The 21,926-nt window shown below is 39.6% G+C and overlaps 1 protein-coding gene across 1 annotated transcript in view; it reads left to right on the top strand.

Moving 5' to 3' along the window:
• The window catches only part of adgrl1a (adhesion G protein-coupled receptor L1a), a 349,163-nt gene that overhangs the window by 237,806 nt on the left and 89,431 nt on the right, over nt 1–21,926 (top strand). Inside the window, exon 5 of the mRNA XM_063015895.1 lies at nt 12,799–12,813. Within this exon, the coding sequence (XP_062871965.1) occupies nt 12,799–12,813 (15 nt within the window). The remainder of the gene's footprint in view (nt 1–12,798; nt 12,814–21,926) is intronic.

Genomic DNA, 21,926 nt, shown 5'->3' with positions numbered 1-21,926 from the left:
CTTTGGGCAATGTTCTGCTGGGAAACCTTGGGTCCTGCCATCCATGTGGATGTTACTTTGACACGTACCTAAGCATTGTTGCAGACCATGTTCACCCTTTTATGGAAATGGTATTCCCTGATGGTTGTAGCCTCTTTCAGCAGGATAATGCTCCCTGCCACGAACCAAAAATGCTTCAGGAATGGTTTGAGGAGCACAACAATGAGTTTGAGGTGTTGACTTGGCCTCCAAATTCCCCAGATCTCAATTCAATTGAGCATCTGAGGGATGTGCTGGACCAACAAGTCTGATACATGGAGGCCCCACCTCACAACTCACAGGAGTTAAAGGATCTGCTGCTAACATCTTGGTGCCAGATACCACAGCACACCTTCAGGGGTCTAGTGGAGTCTATGCCTCGATGGGTCAGGGCTGTTTTGGCAGCAAAAGGGGAACCAACACAACATTAGGACAGTTGTCATAATGTTATGCCTAATCAGTGTGTGTGTATGTGTAGTATATAAAAATGAATCCCCCCATCCCCTTTCCCCAATTGTCTCTGTGTAATTTGCACTTTGGGGGTGACCAACTGATTTGGTAGCCCATGCCAATAGGGACGCCGTGCAGTCTTTAGGGCAATTCACTTTTCCAGGGCGGTGTTAACCTGTATATATTCCTCAGTAACTTTGTTTTGTCTACAGCTATGCTTTAGGTAAATTCACCTTATCAGCATGTGTTATAATGCTTAACACACACACACACACACACACACACACACACACACACACACTATTATGAGCTATCGATTATATTGATCTATAGTCTTTTAACTTGCTGGCCACACTCTCATCTAAAGGGCCGAGGGAAACCCTAAACCATCAGTCCTGGTAACCCCGTAGAGAGCACATCTGAGCCGCATCGTAAGCCCATTAGTCTTCATAAAGCCATTAGTTTATTAGTTTAGAAAGTTGAACGGACACTTTAGAGTTGACTGGGGCATGTCCTTGTTTGTCTGTGAGTTCAGGTTACCATGACGTCGATACCATGAAGAACACGTGTTTTCTTACATTTCTATTTTTTGTCTGATCAGCCTGTCTGAAAATTCTGTGAAAAGATTCCATCCTAAAAATGTCTACTGAAAAGTATCTGTAAAAGTATTTTCACAGAAATTGAAAGTTATAATTATGAATGAGCTGAAAACAACACTGCACAATAAAGCACAGCAGGAAATGCAGGACGATTAAACGGCTGGGGGCAACCAGTTGGCATCCAGCCTACTCCCTATGCCTGCAAAATGAAAACAAATGAAGGTGACAGAATTTACATAAAGGACATGAGTCGGACATGTGCGCATGCTGTTTCTCATCACGTGTTTCCTTAAGAATGGATAATGAGTGAAATATGTTTATTTATAATTAATACATAAACATATGGGCAGCTGTAGCCTAGTGGTTAAGGTACTGGTTCGGTAATCAGAAGGTTGCCGGTTCAAGCCTCACCACTGCCAGGTTGCCACTGTTGGGCCCTTGAGCAAGGCCCTTAACCCCGAATTGCTTAGACTGTATACTGTCACAACTGTTAGTCAATAAATATAAAATGGATAAAAGTGTCTGCTAAATTCTGGAAATGTAAATACATGATGAAAAATTAGGTGGACATTTTAAATATATATATTAATATGAGGACGTGCCCATGACCCCAATGTATATTGTGATTACAGTCTTAATTTGTGGCCAGATGTTTCTCTCAGTATGGACTGGGCCTTAAGCTAATGGCATAATTTACTTGCCTTCTTTTCAAAGTCATGTCGGTTTTTATTCTACAATTAAAATCATTAATTTATTTTCTGATTATCATGTGTGTGTGTGTGTTTGCTGTGACATGTTTAATGATGAGATGTTTTACCACCGCTGTATCCTATTCACTCATACACACATTTACACACACTCATACCTAGGGGGTACAGTTTTATAGTAGTTTCAGTTAACTTGACTGAATGTCTTTTTACTTGGGCTGGGCGATATTGCAAAAAAAAAAAATTTATAAACGATTCTCGATTCCAATCACAATTCCTTTTGTTTGTTCTTGTATAATGCCATTGAGTAAAAAAAATTTACATTTTAATTTAAAAGATTACAGAAGTGCAAAAATAGTAACAGCTATAATTATTACATTGTGCAAATAATGGTTATTTTTTTTAAATATCCTTTTAAGGGACTGAACTGTGCAAGCACAACAAAATTTGTAACAAAAATTATAACAATAATTAAAACAAAATAGAAATCTTAATTAGCTTTATCATTTTTAAGAATAGCTCAGAAACAACTCTCACTTTAAATACTGTGCAAGCATAACCTCCTTACATTAACATTACCCACAGGGTTTGAATCCTAGTGAGCTACCCTGCTCTCTTACTGCCTACATAGGCAGCTGCCTCTGTAGAGAGGATTCTAACAAGTCATCGATTTATAAGTCAGATTATTTGAATGCACTACTCAGACAGTGATTACAATTGTGTTTTGCTTACTAAGCTAACACATTTAGCATTGTGCCATTCAAACCAATGGGATGAGTTGGCACAACACGCTAGCATGTCAACTAATATCTTCCTCTGTGTACCGAAAACAGTTAAATTGTCACTGACCACCCCGAACTTGCAAATAAAAACACTTGTACATGTTTAAACAAATTGAAATTCAGTAATAATTTATTTACATTTGAAAATAACTCCATTCTTTGCCCTGCATCGTTCGCCATACTTATCGGGAGCGTGCATAGGATGGCGTAAAATGCGTCTATGGAGAGAGCGTACTAGGTTTCCGAACACACCCCCTCCTGTGTGTGTTCATTCGAATTAACCAAATTAATCGTGAAAATCGCTCAGCACTACTGTTGGAGGAAACCGGAGCTCCCGGAGGAAACCCACACAGACACAGGCAGAACATGCAAACTCTACACAGAAAGGACCTGGACTGCTCCACCTGGGAATCAAACCCAGGTCCTTCTTGCTTAAGAGCCACCGTACCGCCAGTTAGATGTATTTGCTGTAATTATTAATGTCTAAGAAATATGCAGTGCTTTAAACTACTGTCATTATTTGTAGTAGCTGTAAATGTGTGAGTGTGTGCTGGGTGACAGGTGTAAATGATCATCTTCATTTTCCTTCCAATATTTTAATACCACTAAGAGGTGAAAGAGGGATGCAGACAATGTGAGAATAAAGGATAAATAAAGTAATGTTCTCTGCACTGTAAGACACACACACCTGTCTGACTGTCCTGCTCAGGCGTGAGGGTGTGAGTGCTGCCGTGTGTGTATGTGTGTGAGAGAGAGAGAGAGAGAGTAATGTAAACATTTGAATACACCCTTGGGTACTGGGTGCACCTCTTTGTGTAAGGACACAAAAATAACACAACACTCTGCTCATTATACACCTATGTGTGTGTGTGTGTGTGTGTGGTAGAGTAATGTAAACATTTAAATAGACCTTTGGGTACAGCATGTTACTTTGTGTAAGGACACAGGAATAACACACATCTCTTCATACACCAGTATGTGTGTGTGTGTGTGTGTGTGTGTGTGTGTGTGTGTGTTTTCAGAGCAGATGGCAGCAGAAACAGCCATGACTGAAATATTTCTCTCTCCCTTTCTCTGTGTGTGTGTGTGTGTGTGTGTGTGTGGACTCCTGACAGTGCCAGTTTCTGCCCTGTTGGTACCATATTTTCATCATCGCCACTCCTCATCTATCTGCTTCTTACTCATATCCCCATGATTTCTGTAACTTTTTTTTTTGTGACTTAACAATTGGAGCACACACTATTTATTTTAAAAGAACTACACATTTTAGTCTTGTAATAAGTACTATATTTAAAATACGGCAGCAAAATATCTATATAGCAACCTAATAACTGAATTGTTAGTTTACAAGACCCTATAACATACAGTATATTAATGATAAAAATGTATTTAAAGCAGGGGTCAGAGTGCAGGGTCAGTCATTATACGGCACCCCTGAAGCAGACAGGAATGAGGGCCTTGCTTAAGGGCCCAACTACATTCTCGAATCACTTTCTGAATCATTACTATGAATCATCATCGGCTAACAAAACGACTCTTAAAGAGACAGTACACACTAAACATATTAACCGTATTAACAGCACATTGAGCTAATTGGGCATTCCAGCTAAAGAAAAGCCTCTACTTGTTTTAGAAAAAGCTTTCTATGAGATTTTGGAGTGTGTCTGACTCTGTTGAACTGTGTGTCCGGGTTGTCAGAAGTAGCATTTCTGAGGTCCGACACCAATACTGGACGAGAAGATCTGTCTTGCGTCTAATTTGATATTATTAAATTTATACACTTGTTAGCATCGACTGTGGTTCTATCACTATCTATCTCTTTTACTGCCAATTTAATTCCTCTCATGTTCTTTCTCTTTTTTTCTCGGTAGGAATAATAACCGTAATTTGGTGTTTTATGAAACTAGGTGACAAAGAGAAATAGCAGCATGGCCTCATAAGGAGCTGATATGCATGGGCACCTATACTAAAAATGGCGATCACATAGAGTGTGTGATTAAAGAATAATTAACAATTAACCAGTCTGACTGCAGAGAAATCCATAAAAATAAAGCATAAAAGTTTAAGATGAGTGTTCTTCTAGTGTCAGTTTCAGATGCCCTCTTAAAGGCTGCTTCACATGCAGCAAATGTATCTACGTTTACAACTCATGCTTCGTTTTCTGGTTCAGTTATGATTTTGTTTAATTTATATATATATATATATATATTAGGGCTGTCAAACGATTAAAATTTTTAATCGCGATTAATCTCAGAATTTCATATAGTTAATCGCGATTAATCGCATTAAAAAAAATCTGTGTAAATGTTATAGAAAACAAGGATTTTTATGTGAAATGTTACAATTAAAATGGTGAACACATTTTATGCTAAATGTACTGATGTTAAAAACTGCTGGGACAAGAGAAAACTGTAAGGGAGTTTATTCACTCACATACTAGGCAGTAAATGTCAGATTGTAGTTTAGAATTTCTCCATCAGCAAACATTGTAGATCAGCGGTGCTTTAGGTGGGATAAGGCGTAGTTATTGTAACAGACTTTTCTGTGGTTGTATCGTGACAATGGTTTGATGGCCGTTTCTACACGAAGTGAGTGTGTTTTGACCCTTTGGGGCTTCCATAGTTCATGGACTAACGTGCTTGACTCAGCTTTCCGGTATTTGGTACCTTAACAGAATAAGTTAATAAAAGTGTTCTGCTCCCGACAACTTGTGAATATAGCGTGTATTTATTTCTTTATAAGTGCATCACTACAACGCTCGGTTACATTATGCTAACAAACCGCAAATGAAAAACGGTGGCAAGTCCGACATTAAAACGTTTGTTTTAACATAATGTTAACATAATGTAACCGAGCGTTGTAGTTCTACCAGTCAAGTCTCAACATTAACTAGAATTTGCGTTAACGGCACTATTATTTTTAATCGCGTTAAATTGAAATCGCGTTAATGCGTTATTATCGCGTTAACTTCGACAGCCCTAATATATATATATATATATATATATATATATATATATATATATATATATATATATATATATATATATATATATATACAGTGTATCACAAAAGTGAGTACACCCCTCACATTTCTGCAAATATTTCATTATATATTTTCATGGGACAACACTATAGACATGAAACTTGGATATAACTTAGAGTAGTCAGTGTACAGCTTGTATAGCAGTGTAGATTTACTGTCTTCTGAAAATAACTCAACACACAGCCATTAATGTCTAAATAGCTGGCAACATAAGTGAGTATGTGCACACACAGTGAACATGTCCAAATTGTGCCCAAATGTGTCGTTGTCCCTCCCTGGTGTCATGTGTCAAGGTCCCAGGTGTAAATGGGGAGCAGGGCTGTTAAATTTGGTGTTTTGGGTACAATTCTCTCATACTGGCCACTGGATATTCAACATGGCACCTCATGGCAAAGAACTCTCTGAGGATGTGAGAAATAGAATTGTTGCTCTCCACAAAGATGGCCTGGGCTATAAGAAGATTGCTAACACCCTGAAACTGAGCTACAGCATGGTGGCCAAGGTCATACAGCGGTTTTCCAGGACAGGTTCCACTCGGAACAGGCTTCGCCAGGGTCGACCAAAGAAGTTGAGTCCACGTGTTCGGCGTCATATCCAGAAGTTGGCTTTAAAAAATAGACACATGAGTGCTGCCAGCATTGCTGCAGAGGTTGAAGACGTGGGAGGTCAGCCTGTCAGTGCTCAGACCATACACCGCACACTGCATCAACTCGGTCTGCATGGTCGTCATCCCAGAAGGAAGCTGACGCACAAGAAAGCCAGCAAACAGTTTGCTGAAAACAAGCAGTCCAAGAACATGGATTACTGGAATGCCCTGTGGTCTGACGAGACCAAGATAAACTTATTTGGCTCAGATGGTGTCCAGCATGTGTGGCGGCGCCCTGGTGAGAAGTACCAAGACAACTGTATCTTGCCTACAGTCAAGCATTGTGATGGTAGCATCATGGTCTTGGGCTGCATGAGTGTTGCTGGCACTGGGGAGCTGCAGTTCATTGAGGGAAACATGAATTCCAACATGTACTGTGACATTCTGAAACAGAGCATGATCCCCTCCCTTCGAAAACTGGGCCTCATGGCAGTTTTCCAACAGGATAACGACCCCAAACACAACCTCCAAGATGACAACTGCCTTGCTGAGGAAGCTGAAGGTAAAGGTGATGGACTAAACCCAATTGAGCACCTGTGGCGCATCCTCAAGTGGAAGGTGGAGGAGTTCAAGGTGTCTAACATCCACCAGCTCCGTGATGTCATCATGGAGGAGTGGAAGAGGATTCCAGTAGCAACCTGTGCAGCTCTGGTGAATTCCATGCCCAGGAGGGTTAAGGCAGTGCTGGATAATAATGGTGGTCACACAAAATATTGACACTTTGGGCACAATTTGGACATGTTCACTGTGGGGTGTACTCACTTATGTTGCCAGCTATTTAGACATTAATGGCTGTGTGTTGAGTTATTTTCAGAAGACAGTAAATCTACACTGCTATACAAGCTGTACACTGACTACTCTAAGTTATATCCAAGTTTTATTTCTATAGTGTTGTCCCATGAAAAGATATAATGAAATATTTGCAGAAATGTGAGGGGTGTACTCACTTTTGTGATACACTGTATATATATACATATAAATATATATATATATATATATTTATTTATATTTATATGGCCTTTAAAATTGCACATTGTCATATATTGACAATATACCTGTATATGTCATACATAACCGAGAGGGTTAAGGGCCTTGCAGTGTAGGGCCCTTGAGCAAGGCCTATAACCCTTTTGAGTCCAGGGGTGCCGTACAATGTCTGACCCTGCGCTCTGACCCCAGCTCGGTAAGCTGGGTAATGCGAAAAAAGCATTTCATATGACAAATAAAGGCCTTCTATTCTATATTCATTCATTCCTTGTCTGTTTTGCCACCATTTTATTCTGTGCAGGGTCGCAGTGGGTCCAATTCACTGGGCAAATTGCAGCAAACACTCTGTGCTGGTTGCTAGTCCATCACAGGACAAACACACATATTCACACACACTGTGATTTTGTTCTTCTTCTTCTTCTTTCGGCTTTTTCCCTTTTTTTTTTTCAGGGGTCGCCACAGCGAGTCATCCTCATGATCGCTCATTGATTTGGCACAATTTTTACGCCGGATGCCCTTCCTGACACAACCCTCCCTAATTTATCCGGGCTTGGGACAATGCACTAGTGCATCTAGCGGCTAGGTATCTATAGGACAATTCAGTGTTTCCAATTAACCTGGTGGCATGGTTTTTTTTGGACTGTGGGAGGAAACCGGAGTACCCGGAGGAAACCCACGCGGACACGGGGAGAACATGCAAACTCCGCACAGAAAGGACCCGGACCGCCCCACCTGGGGATTGAACCCAGGACCTTCTTGTTGTGAGGCGACAGTGCTACCCACTAAGCCACCGTGCCGCCCTACACACTGTGATTTTGTAATAGCTCCAATTAGCCTGACTGCATGTCTTTAGACTGTGGGAGGAAACTGAAGTACCTGGATGAAACCCACAAAGACACAGGGAGAACATGCAAACTCCACACAGAAGGGACCCGGACCGCTCCACCTGAGCTTTGAACTGTGTGGTGACAGTGCTACCCACCGTGCCAATGTGCTTCCTCGTAGTCTAATGGGTTCTTATTAATGTAAACAAAACATCTGGTGTTGCTTTTCCTCAATCTATGTACTGTCACTGGTATTCAGGGTCTAAATGCAGACTTCCACTGTGGTCCACACTCCAGTTGTGTTTCATACACACGTTTACACACACACACACAGAAGTCTGGCTGCTACGGGTACAGCTAACACCCCGACTTCAGCCAAATCTTTTTCTTCGCCTGCCTCTCATACACATACACACATTTACACACACAGATACACACACCAGATGTACAGTCAGACTTGGCACATAGTCACTGTCTGACACACACATACACACTAAACAGTTATTTTATCACACTTATGTATTTCACTTTTAGCATCTCTTGAATAAGCTTTGGTCTGTAATCAATAATAGACGGATTGGTAGTATGTCATTAGACTGGCTAGCTTATTTGTATAGTAACCCTATAGCGCCCTATAGCATGCACTACCGGCTAGCTGGCAAAAAAAAAATAGGAACAAATGGATAAGTGTGCAGCAGCGAGTGAACATGCTCAGGCTAACATCTTACCTAGAAATAAACAAATACCCTAACTAATAAGGGAGCTGAAATAGTGGATCACAGATCCATTTCTATTAGCATGAGAGCTTTTATGACTAGACAATATGTCTAGGCATCAGTCAGCAGTATGGGGTTGTTGTTGTCAGATTTTGTCACAGACTGTCCACACATTTTCTACTGGGGACAGATCAGGACTGCAGGCAGACCAGTCCAGTACCTGTACCCTGTTTGTAAGCAGCCATACCTTTGTAATGTGTGCAGTATGTGGTTTTGCATTGTCTTGTTGAAAAATGCATGGACGTCCCTGGAAAAGCAGCATATGTCGCTCTAAAATCTGTAGACAGCCTGGCAATAACTAATATATCCACACACACATACACACACGCAATACATTTATTATATATATGTTATATATGGGTGGCACGGTGGCTCAGTGGGTAGCACTGTCGCCTCATCACAGCAAGAAGGTCTTGGGTTCGATCCCTAGGTGAAGTGGTCTGGGTCCTTTTTCATGTGGAGTTTGCATTTTCTCCCCATGTCTGTGTGGGTTTCCTCCGGGATCTTGGGTTGAGGTGAATTGGAGATACAAAATTGTCCATGACTGTGTTTGACATTAAACTTGAACTAATGAGTCTTGTGTAACCAGTAACTACCGTTTGTCATGATTGTAACCAAAATGTGTAAAAACATGACATTAAAATCCTAATAAATTAATATATATTATATATAACTTGCTTGTCTGTAGTGCATCACAAAAACTATATACTGTATGTATATATACTGTATATATTAGGGCTGTCGAAGTTAACGCAATAATAACGCAATAACGCGAACTCAATTTAACGCGATTTAAAAAAATAGTGCCGTTAACGCAAATTCTATACAGGAAAAATTTACCTATACAGGCAGTGAGTGCCATGTAGAATTACATCACGAAGACCCGCATTGTTATGTTTTGTACTTAACCACGAAATACAAATGACACTAGTTATGTGGAGAACGTGTTTGTCTTTATTGCTTAATCCACAACTTGGAGCATCACACTTAAACATAACATGCCGCTACCCGCTGGTCACCTGATACACATATCAGCTCAGTGACGTTCAGTGGTAACGTGATACGCAGATCACGTAAATGATATATATCACACGCTTGATAATAATAAGCTTTTTTCTCTCTTAATTTTCCCTGACAAGTGAAAAACCAAAATATAGCAACCTTAACATTATGAGGAAGAATTTCAAAGATATTCCTTTGCAATACTTGATCATTTCAAGAATATGATACAGACTGACCAACACTATTAAGCCAAATCAGCATTGAAAATTGACTTTACTTTTAATAACCTTCTACAATGCTGGTGCTTCTTAAAACTGAATATTTTCTTTTAAACAGAAGTGTTATTTAAATGCTATTAAATTGTTTTCCAACAAAATCCGCCCAATTTGGCGGATAACCGCCCAATCTGGCAACACTGGAACGCGTTATTATTATCGCGTTAACTTCGACAGCCCTAATAAAAACGTATTCTGATATCCAGTTAGCAGTGTAGGGTTTATATAGCAGCAGGTAGAATAAGGTGAGAATAAGGTGCAAAAACAATGCAATATTGTGCAAAGATGCAAGTAATATAGTCACTAGTAGGAGTTGTTAGAACCCAGGGAACAAGACTGTGTTGATTGTGAATGAGTTTTTGTGTATGTTGGTGTATGTACACCGATCAGCCATAACATTAAAACCACCACCTTTAAAAAAAAATTTGATTAATCGCGATTAACTATATGAAATTCTGAGATTAATCGCGATTAATTTTTTTTAATTTTTAATCGTTTGACAGCCCTAATATATATATATATACTGTATATATATTAATATAAATATTTTTTATACAACATTTAGTTCCGACCTTACAATCTGATTGGTTGAGAAGCGTTCTAACCATGCTGATATTCGTGATAACAGCACGGCCTTTTCACACCATAACTGTATTACTCCGCTGACGCGTTGCCATTAACGACAAGCTTCATGCACATAAACGCACACGCAGGCGACACAGACTTTTTTCCCGATCGCGTTTTAAATCCGTTGTCTGATATACAATCTAGCGCACTGTGTAGGGAACGTAACCAATTGTCTTATTGTCTTGTGCACCATGTAGTGAACATGAATGCGTTATCTGATATACAATCTAGCGCACTGTGTAGGGAACATAAATCAATTGTCTAATTCACTATCTAGTGCACTATGTAGGGAGCATAAATCCGTGATCTGATACACAATCTAGTGCACTATGTAGGGAACATTAATGTGTTTGTAACGCGAACAGTTAGCTTAATAGCCCAGTTAGCAGCTCATAAAAGTTCTGTTATAACATCATCGCGAATAACATCATGGCTGTGATGATCTACGGCACTCACCTTCGGCTCGTGCCTGCGACCAAATCATAGCCGTGATGTTATTCGCTATAACACACAACCTCAAGTGTTCTATTGCTTTTATAACGTGATAACACACTCCCTAAACAACTTAAGTCGAGCACATGGCAAAGACTCAGCGCTGCTCTGAGTTTAAAGCCAAGCTTTATATTGTTGATCTCAGGAGCAGTGCATTAGCTTTATTGAGTATAATACTTTATTTAACTTGCATAACAGCCCCACTTGTTGGTGGAAGCCCAGTTGCCAGTGTTGGGTTAAGCTTGAGCAAGGCCTCTAACCTTAATGCTTGTGTTTACTTTTGTATTCATTCACAACTGTAACTATAATTGTAACAGATAACTTTGCAAATAAACAGCAGCAATCACAAAGAACAAACATTTTTTTGATGCGCTACAGACAAGCAAATTCCCACTATGATTTTAAATTATTTATTTCTTTACTTTTTTATTTTTAAATTATAAATTTTATTTATTAGTTAAACCATTGCAACCAAACACCCAGGGGTGGTGATGATGCTGCTAGTGAGAACACAGGGCAATAGGCGATCAGCAATCTAAAATCTAAAAGTCACCACCAACTGCCAATTGTTTATATCAAAGAATTAAAAAATGGAAACCTGAGAGACAATAAAAAAAATGTATATTGGACAGTTTGTATCTAAGAAATTTTTTTAAATCTTTTTACAAATGATTGAAATTGTACATTTATGTGTGGGTGCAGAGAGGCTCAATATTTTGCAAATTCCTATCTATAGCCAATCCTTATTTTTGTCCATACACAGTTGTCAGCATGACAACATGTTAATGTGACATGTTTGAAGATAAATATATTTATCTATTCATCCATTGATCCATCCCTCCATCTATCTAGTTAAGTTCAGGCTCAGAACATTCAGTTTCTGCAATAATTGATGCTTCATTCATCCATTTATCCATCTATCCATCCATCCATTCATTCATTTATTCATCCACCCATCCATCCACTCATCCATCCACCCATCACTCTCCCTCACTCTCTCTCTCTTTCTACTATTTTTCTTCTTCTGTTTTTTACAGCAACAACAGGATGGAGCATCGCATGTTTCCTTTTCAGCTTCTTTTTTTCACAGGACCTGAAGCTGGTGCAGAGGACAAACATAGAGATGCTGAAGGGGTGGGAGGCAGGGGTTGATGAGGAAGGGAATGAAGAAGGACGAGTGTGATCAGTGTGTAAAGTAAAGCAGGAAGGTGCAGGATGGGGTTATTGAAACAGAGTTAAAAACAGTCAAGGCCATTCTCCCTCCTCATTTTTCACCTGAGTCATCCTTTCTCTAAAGAGCCTACAGACACACACAAGCACGCACACACACACACAAACGCACACACAAATGATCACTCGTACACATACACACACTAAATAAGATTATTTAAAACTCGAGAGAAAGGACAACCTTTTATTGAATCTCAATTTTCTCTTTTTTCCTGCACCTGTTTTTTTCTTCCGATCTCTCTATTCTGTCTCTGTCTCTTTCTCTGTCTCTCTCTCTCTCTCTCTCTCTCTCTCTCTGTTTCTCTTCTGTCTTTCTGCTTTTTTTCCGATGCTTGAATAGAAGTGGATCAAAAAGGTAAAGACCACAATGAACATAAAAACCACAGATCCCCTTCCTCCCCTCTCCGACCCTCCTCTCATCCCCCTTTTTTTTTTTTGTTCCTAACCTGGCACTTTGTGTAGTGGTCATGTTCGGTGTTCGTTTCCTTTCTCTCTCTTTCTCTCTCTTTCACGCTCTTTCTCTATTTATCTCTCTATTCTCACTGGTGTTCTCTTATATAACCAATACTCTACAGTCCTTCTAGATTTTTCTCATGCTTCAGAAGATGTCAAGCTTTCAGTCACACACTCAAACCTGCATTCAGCAGTCACTCTGTACACACTGCAGGCTTGCTGGCATGCATATGCACACTTTCAAGCATACAGACAACTCACAGCAAGTGCTTACCGAATGCTGCGTTCAAATGGGCTCATGTTTAACAGGTTTAATTAGAAATGTTTAAAACATCTATTTTGCATAGTTCCAGGTTCAGGTTGTGACACTACCAATCATTCTTAATTTGCTATGACAAAAATACCATTCTCTTGATTTTATTTAATTAAATGTAATTTACTTAATGCATTATTAGCATGACAAATATTCACATTTGTATAAATGAGAAAATAATTGTATACACAACTGATTTATTAATTAAAACATCTCACAAAGGTACAAAGAAAGGATTGAACTTACATTTACATTTGCAGCATTTAGTGGACGCTTTTATCCAAAGCAACTTACAATTATCACAGATTATAATTTGAGCAATTGAGGGTTAAGGGCCTTGTTTAGGGCCCAACAGTGGCAGCTTGGTAATCGTCTTGTTTAACCAAGCAACTGTTTAATTACTAGTCCAATATCCTAACCGCTGTGCTGTCACTGCCACTACCACAACAGCTTGATTGTATTTTGTAAATATAAGCAAATTTAGCAAGTCACCCTACACATTTAAAAACATGGGCGTGTTTAGCACCACGTTCCATCATCTTTCCTATTAATTACACCTTTTAATCATTTGGGAACTGACATCACTTATTGTTGCGGTTTTGCAAGTGTAATTTGTGTCCATTTTACTTGACACAAGACTTCAGCTGCTTAACAGTCTGTGGTTGTCGTTGTCTGATTTTCCACTTCATAACGTGCCATACGTTTGTCAAAAGAAATAGATATGGACTGCAGGCAGACCAGTCAGGCACTCAGCACTCAGTCTGGCATGAGTCAGGGCATCTTCTTGGTACATCCTAAGGAAAAAATGCCCTTTGTGTTTCATCAATGCATGTGTTTCACTAAACATCCAATGTACACCTCTGCATTAATGTTATCTTTACACAAGCAAGAAGGTCCTGTGTTCGATCCCCAGGTGGGGCTTTCTGTGTGGAGTTTGCATGTTCTCCCCGTGTCTGTGTGGGTTTCCTCCCACAGTCCAAAAACATGCAAGTAAGGTGAATTGGAGATGCTAAATTGTCCATGACTGTGTTTGATATTAAACTTGAACTGATGAATCTTGTGTAATGAATAACTACTTTTTCTGTCATGAATGTAACCAAAGTGTAAAACATGACGTTAGAATCCTAAAAAACGAACAAACAAACCTTTACACATATGCAAGTCACCTATGCTGTGGACACTGATGCCCCCCACACTGTGACAGATGTTGGATTTTGCACTTTTTTACTGATAACAGTCTGGATGATCCTATTAGTCTTTGCCACAGAGAACTTTTCACATTTCAGCTTGTTTTCAGGGAAATTAGACACTGACAACAACACACTTCTATATATACTGTACATCAAAGGGTCAATTGATTGCTAACTTAATTGCTGTAGGATTGCTAGGACTGACTCATAGTGCACATTAACCAGTAAACAGGAGGCACTTGAAGGCTGTGCAAATAAAAAATGTTAAATCCCTAAATACGAACCTTAAATTTTGAATTTCACAGCAAATTGCATATTACGTGGGAAACGGCTCATTTCATGGTCAGTGACGCGATTTTCACGACCGTGAATTAGGTAGAGTTATGGGTCAAGTCCACAGTGTAAAAGTTAAAGAGGATGGAGCCACTGATGTTTGTGTTTCTGCCACATGAAACATCGCACACTAACAAAAAACAACTTTAGGTTATTTGACATGTTACCTAATGAGTTACTTAAGTCATTTGTCATATCATTTGTGCCACATAGTGTATAACTATACCTGCTACTGGTTTACCTATATTTTAATAAATCTTTTTTAAAGTTATTACAGTTTTTAATCTATGATTTCAATAGCTATGGGCAGCCTTACACATTTTAAACTGATGGTCTGTCTGAAAACTTAGTGAGCTGCCTTGTTGCTTACTGCTTATCTAGGCAGCTGCCTAAGTACAGAGAATTCTACAACCCCAAATCAGAAAAAGTTGGGACAGTATGGAAAATGCAAATAAAATAAAAATGCAGTGTTTCTCACATTTACTTTGACTTTTATTTAATTGCAGACAGGTTGAACCTGACATATTTCATGTTTTGTCTGCTTAAATTTATTTTATTTATTAATAAACATCCATTCCTGCATTTCAGGTCTGCAACACATTCCAAAAAAAGTTGGGGCAGGGGCGATTTAGGGCTAGTAATGAGGTGAAAAAACTAAATAATGATGTGATTCCAAACAGATGATGTGAACAGGTGATTGTAATCATGGTTTGGTACAAAAGCAGCATCCAGGAAAGGCTCTGATGAGAAAAGATGATCAGAGGATCCAGTTTGTCAACAAATGTGTGAGAAAATGATTGAAATGTTTAAAAACAATAAACCTCAAAGAAAGATTGGAAGGGATTTGCATATTTCTGCATCTACAGTGCATAATATCATTAAACGATTCACGTAATTGGGAGGAATTTTAGTGGGTAAAGGCCAAGGGCGCAAGCTTAAGCTGAACACCCGTGATCTTTGATCCCTCAGACGGCACTGCATCAAGAACCGCCACTCAACAATAGCTGATATAATCACATGGGCAAGGGATTACTTTGGCGTTATGGAGTTACATGCACAAATGCCACTTAAACCTTACTGTGCAAAAAAGAAGTCGTATGTTAACCATGTCCAGAAGCTGCTACTTCTCTGGGCTCTGAGGCATCTAGGATGGACCATCACAGTGGAAACGTGTATTGTAGTGAGATGAATTAGGATTACAGGTCTTTTTTGGGAAAAATGGACGCAGTGTGCTCCGGACCATCCAGACTGTTATCAGCAACAAGTCCAAAAACCTTAGTAGACAGCATTTTATGGCATCTAAGAATTTAGACGTACCTTCTTTTCAGGGACGTGTACGATGAGGTAAAATGTGTCTATGTTGAAATATCACTAGGTTTTTAGACAGATCGTGAGTGTGGTCTCTTCCCTAGAAAGCCTATCCGACCCACTATGTTTCTTCAGCTTTTTCATCTCATTAGGTAGAACTGTCATCTCACAGCAAGAAGGTCCTGGGTTCGAAGGTCCTTTCTGTGTGTAGTTTGCATGTTCTCCTTGTGTTTCTTTTTATTATTGGTGCCTTTATTTGTAATAAAGACTTGCTTACTAGCTAACAGTGTTGTCACAACTTCAACTTCTTGCTTTAAATGATACTTCAGTATAAAGTTTTTACCTCTCATATCACAAACACTTATTCATGAGTTCCATTTGAACACATCATAACCTCACCACATTCACACACACACACACACACACGCACTAGTGTCACTTTATGCTCAGCGATGGAGGTCTGTGCTGTGTTCCATTAGCAGGGAGGTCATTTCTCCTCCCAGCAATGCACTGTTGAGTCATACTTCATATCTTTTTCCTGACACGTCCACCCCACCTGTGCAGCCCCCCCCATCTCATCGACCATGATTTATTCATCCCTCTATTGTTTGCAGTTAATTTCTAATCAGACCCTCCAGATCCAAGCGACTCCTCACTCCACCATAGACATGAGATAATCTCTCCTCCGCACTACCTCTGCCGACTCCCTGTCTCTATTTCGTCCTTCCACTCCCCTTTATTATTTTCCTTCCTTCAGGAAGCTCCCTAAGTTGTGTGTCGTTGTGTGAGAGTTGTCTGATTGGAGTAATGATGTACTGATTTCCCAGAGTCGTTCAGATTTGCTCTCCCCGCCGGCACTCTCTCCCATTTTTAGGTGCCTCAGTGTCTGCTCTCTCTCTCTCTTTCCCTCGCTCTCATGCTCTGCCTATGCTAAAAGCCTACCATCCAGCTTCCTCCCGCCTCAAACTCCTCACCCTCGGCTCGATAGGTCGATATCTCTCCGATCTCTCATGTTCTCATTATAAGCAGCAGCAGGTTTTCAGAGTTTCCCTCAGAATCGTGCCTCTTTTCATCTTTCTCTCTTCAGTTATAGTCTTCCTCCAGCTTTTCATCCATAACTGCCAGCCTTTTTATCCCCACTTTTTTCTGACCAGCTTTGCTTCATGTGTGGATGAGGGTTCAGAGGGGAGGCAGCCATTGCCAAGATATTGTTTCTACTTCTGTATTACATTTGGAAAAGGCTGTTTTCATCTGAAAGGTGACACAGGGACAGTTTGAAGGCAATGCTGTACAAGTCCTTTTTTGAAAAAATCTGGTATAGACACACATTTTGTTAAAAGTAAAGCAGCAGTATATTACTTTTGGGAAGTTTGAGCTCTCTGATGAGACAAGAAACAAGATATTACAAGAACATTGTAGAAGAACATTTCATACTGTCATTCATTCTATGCTTTACATACCCAAGGTTAGGTTTAGCTCCAGATTGTAGTTGTCGATTTAATTCAATTAAACTCAAGGTGCTTTACAAGCATGACAAATATTCACATTTGTATTACCAAAGCTTCTTTACAGGCTGAATAATAAATAAGAAAATAATTGCATAAAAACATTAAATTGGATTTAACATTAGTCAATAATAGGAATTAGTCTTAAAAATAACATCACACAAATAGAAGAACAAATATATAAAGTGTATGCAACGATCAACCATTTTATCAGCTCCACTTACCACTTGTCCATATGTTTCTCTGCATGCTTTATTAGCCCCTTTTCATGCTGTTCTTCAATGGTCAGGACTCTCCCAGGCCCACTACAGAGTAGGTATTATTCGGGTGGTGGGTCATTCTCAGCACTGCAGTGACACTGACATGGTGGTGGTGTGTTAGTGTGTGTTGTGCTGGTATGAGTGGATAAGACACAGCCGCGCTGATGGAGTTTTTAAACACCTCACTGTCACTGCTGGACTGAGAATAGTCCACCAACCAAAAATATATCCAGCCAACAGCGCCCTGTGGGCAGCGTCCTGTGACCACTAATGAAGGTCTAGAAGATGACCAACTCAAACAGCAGCAGTAGATGAGCGATCGTCTCTGACTTTTTATCTACAAGGTGGACCAACTAGGTAGGAGTGTCGAATAGAGTGGACAGTGAGTGGACACGGTATTTAAAAATTCCAGCATCGCTGCTGTGTCTGATCCACTCATACCAGCACAACACACACTAACACACCACCACCATTTCAGTGTCACTGCAGTGCTGAGAATCATCCACCACCTAAATAATACCTGCTCTGTGGTGGTCCTGTGGGGGTCCTGACCATTGAAGAACAGGGTAAAAGCTGGTTAAAAATGTATGTAGAACTTAAGTAATTGTAGAACTTCAAAGTGCTTCTATATGGTAAGTGGAGCTGATAAAATGGACAGTGAGTGTAGAAACAAGGAGGTGGTTTTAATGTTATGGCTGATCCGTGTATATGTGTATGTATTTATATGTATAAGTAATAGTTGTCTATCACTGTAGTTAAAACATTAGTCTCACCAGATTGAACTCGAGGAAGACAGGCATCAAGGCTCTACTCTGTACTTGCACCCAAGTGGAGGAACAAGCTTCCCTTGTCTGTCCGAGTCTTCAAAAGACAATTAAAAACCCACCTCTTTACTAAGCACTTAAAACAACCTTTGGTTCTATCAGGGTTTTCAGCATATTTGTATTCTTGGACTGTTGTTTACTTAAACTGGAGTAAGGTAATGTTTACTATGGAAGCTCTTCTGTAAGTCAGTGATGGAGTAAACAGTGAGTGGTCAGACTAAAAACCATAGTCAAATTTGTGAAAATCCCAGTTCTCTTAAATAGGAAAGGACAGGGAAACTGAAAAGCTCATTTATTCCCAAAACTGACCATTTTTATTCACTACAGTCACACCAAGACTGACTGTCATTTGCGTTAATTTTAAAACGAGCTGTGGTCACGCTGGGAATAGAGGGTTTTATCCCTGAAGGATGTGTCTTTAGGGAGCAGTTATTAAATTAATTATAATTTAGTATTTCATTTGTGGCTAACTTGGAATTTCTGTAAATGCAATTGATCCCAAATCTGGAGAAACTGGAGAGTCTGGAGAAAATCTGGAGAGTTTGTTGTCTGCCTCTCTGGACAGTCTGTCTGAGTACATTTTAGCAAGCTACGCTAACTTAGTATGTGTTAATGATAGAAATTATGAACACAAAAGGCATTTAATTATAATAAAATCCATTTAATTCAGCCTGTTATCTATACTGCTACATTTTTAAAGTTAATTCATAGTCAATCAGACAAGCTAATATACAATTCTCAGCCGGTACATTAATATGATTAGTGCTTCCTCTGTTTTGAAACCTCTTTCAAAGGTTTTGACCTCTTTTAGAGGTCAATAAAACAACCCAGTTCTGCTATTAGTTAACGACCAATGTCTCCTTGTGTCTTAGTAAACATCTTAATCACTTTATGCTGTTTTTATGCTCATGATCCTTAATTAAAAGCAAATTTTATACAAGCACATACAAGACTATGCATGTTTATGCATGTTTCAGATTCCTTAGATTGGTTCCTGCCTGGTATATCAGTTAGATTGTATAGCTTCAATGTCATTCACTCACTCACTTTCTTAACCGTATATCCAATTAGGGTCGCGGGGCGTGCTGGAGCCTATCCCAGCTTTTTAATGGGCACAAGGCACACAATAACACCCTGGACGGGCAGACACACATACACACCCATTCACCAATAGGGCAATTCAGTGTCTCCAATGGACCTGACTGCATGTTTGGACTGTGGGAGGAAACCGGAGCTCCCAGAGGAAACCCACACAGACACGGGGAGAACATGCAAAGTCTGCACAGAAAGGACCCGAACCGCCCTGCCTTGCGTCTTGCTGTTAGGCGCCAGTGCTGCCCACCGAGCCGCCATGCCGCAATGTCATTCATTAAATGTAAATATAAAAAATATATAGCTGATTGATTAAGACAATGCAAATTATTCAGATGTAAGTATATTAGCTAGCATTGCTTGATGTTAGTCTGTTTTGCAGTTTAATCATAAGGATTGGCATGACTTTAACTGGGTGTAAACCTGGTCTGGCTTGCTTTGACTGGGATTAAACCAGTCTGGTTAATTAAGCCTCTAACCAGCTGCCACATTCATGCTGCCTCCTTTTTGGATCTCCGTCCTGGCCCATTTCCAACATGCTAAATGTCCATGTGTTTGCCTAATCTCCATCTTGCCTCTTTATTTATATGCATATGTCCTATTTAGACATCTGTATGGTTGTATTATTAACTCTCACGCTTGCCATTCTATTTCGTCCGCTGCTGGGGTGTGATAACTCCCTCCTGCTTATGTTACATTTTGCTAACAATCACTCAATACCAGACGCTGTTTTTGTTCCTGCTCTCCATCATTCATACATCTTTACTATTTTGTCTGCTTTCTGTCTGCTGATTTAATCAACAGTTGAGCATTTGTATTAAAATCCATTTACACACGCTATTTTAACAGATTATGGATTTTGTAAATGTGCTTCTATGCTTGAAACCTGTCATAGTTCTAAACACACACACAATAACATGCGGACACACATAAATATATATTAGGGGTATAACAATATAGAAATTGTTTATATACATACTCCACCATGTGTTTGCACGTGGTTCAGAATTTTTTGTGAAATAAAATTACCTAGTAGTTTGATGAAGCTAGCAATAAATAAGGTCTGTTTGAAAACCTAGTGAGCTGCCTTGCTGCCTCCTGCCTACCTAAACAGTTGCCTGAGTAGAGAGGGTTTTAATAAGACATTAAACTCATAAGGCAGATTATTCAGACGCACTACTTAGACAGCGATTACATCACAGTTAGCCTCAGATCATTCAAACCAATAGGCTGGGGCAGCACAACCCGCTAGCATGCCAGCTAACATCTCTCTCTATCTACCAAAAACGGTTAAATTGTCACTAACAAAACCCGAATTTGCAAATAAATGACACTTGTGCACCTTTATACAAATTAAATTAAATTTTATATTTAAAAAGAACTCCATTTGTTTCTCCGTGATTGTCCCCCATAGTTGTCATTTTTTTGTGAGAAAAGTTGTGCTGCACTGAATGCTGGGGATTGCCTTCATCGCTAAGGAAGCATTGGATGCTCCCTCATTGTTCAGGCAGTTTATAGCTTCAAAATAAGGCACCTTAGTAGGCAGCATTTTAAGGGTCCTAAGAATGTAAACAGCCTTTTTCTCGGAAGTGTGTATGATGACGTAAAATATGTCTATGTAGAGAGATCACTAGGTTTTCAGACAGACCCCTTGCAGCTTTACGGCTGTACAACACCATGTTAACAAGCCCGCACAAAGGCTGTGTTTCAAATTGCACCCATCTGTTCATTAGTGAACACTGTGGTGCAAGTCTAAAAGTATTAAACTTAAAAGAAACAGTAACAGGGCTCAATGCTTAAAAGAGGAGATTCTATCTTTTGACATTAGTGTAAGCCGACATTAACTATGGACTTTATGGACTATACATGTCGAAAGTCTCAAATTTAAAGCCTATAATTAAGTTCTGCACACTACCATGTATTGTTAAACCCCTAATATATACACACAGCTCTGTACCTCATCCCCATGCATGTTATTTACACAGAGAGTGCTGGAAGAATTGATTCCCTGTGGGACTGATCCCACACACACACACACACACACACAGTCACATGGAAAAAAATGTGTGTATGCGTGTGTGTATTGTTAAAGATAAAGGGCTCAAGGGTGCACAGGTGCTTATGAATTTCAATGAGCTGGACTCAGACACAGATAGGGCTCTCCGGACAGGCAGTACAATTGAAAGTAGA

Source organism: Trichomycterus rosablanca, chromosome 2 (genome assembly GCF_030014385.1).
Source record: "Trichomycterus rosablanca isolate fTriRos1 chromosome 2, fTriRos1.hap1, whole genome shotgun sequence".
Classification (NCBI taxonomy): Eukaryota; Metazoa; Chordata; class Actinopteri; order Siluriformes; family Trichomycteridae; genus Trichomycterus; species Trichomycterus rosablanca.
Note: the sequence above shows the minus strand (reverse complement) of the source record. Positions and strands in the feature narration are given on the sequence as shown.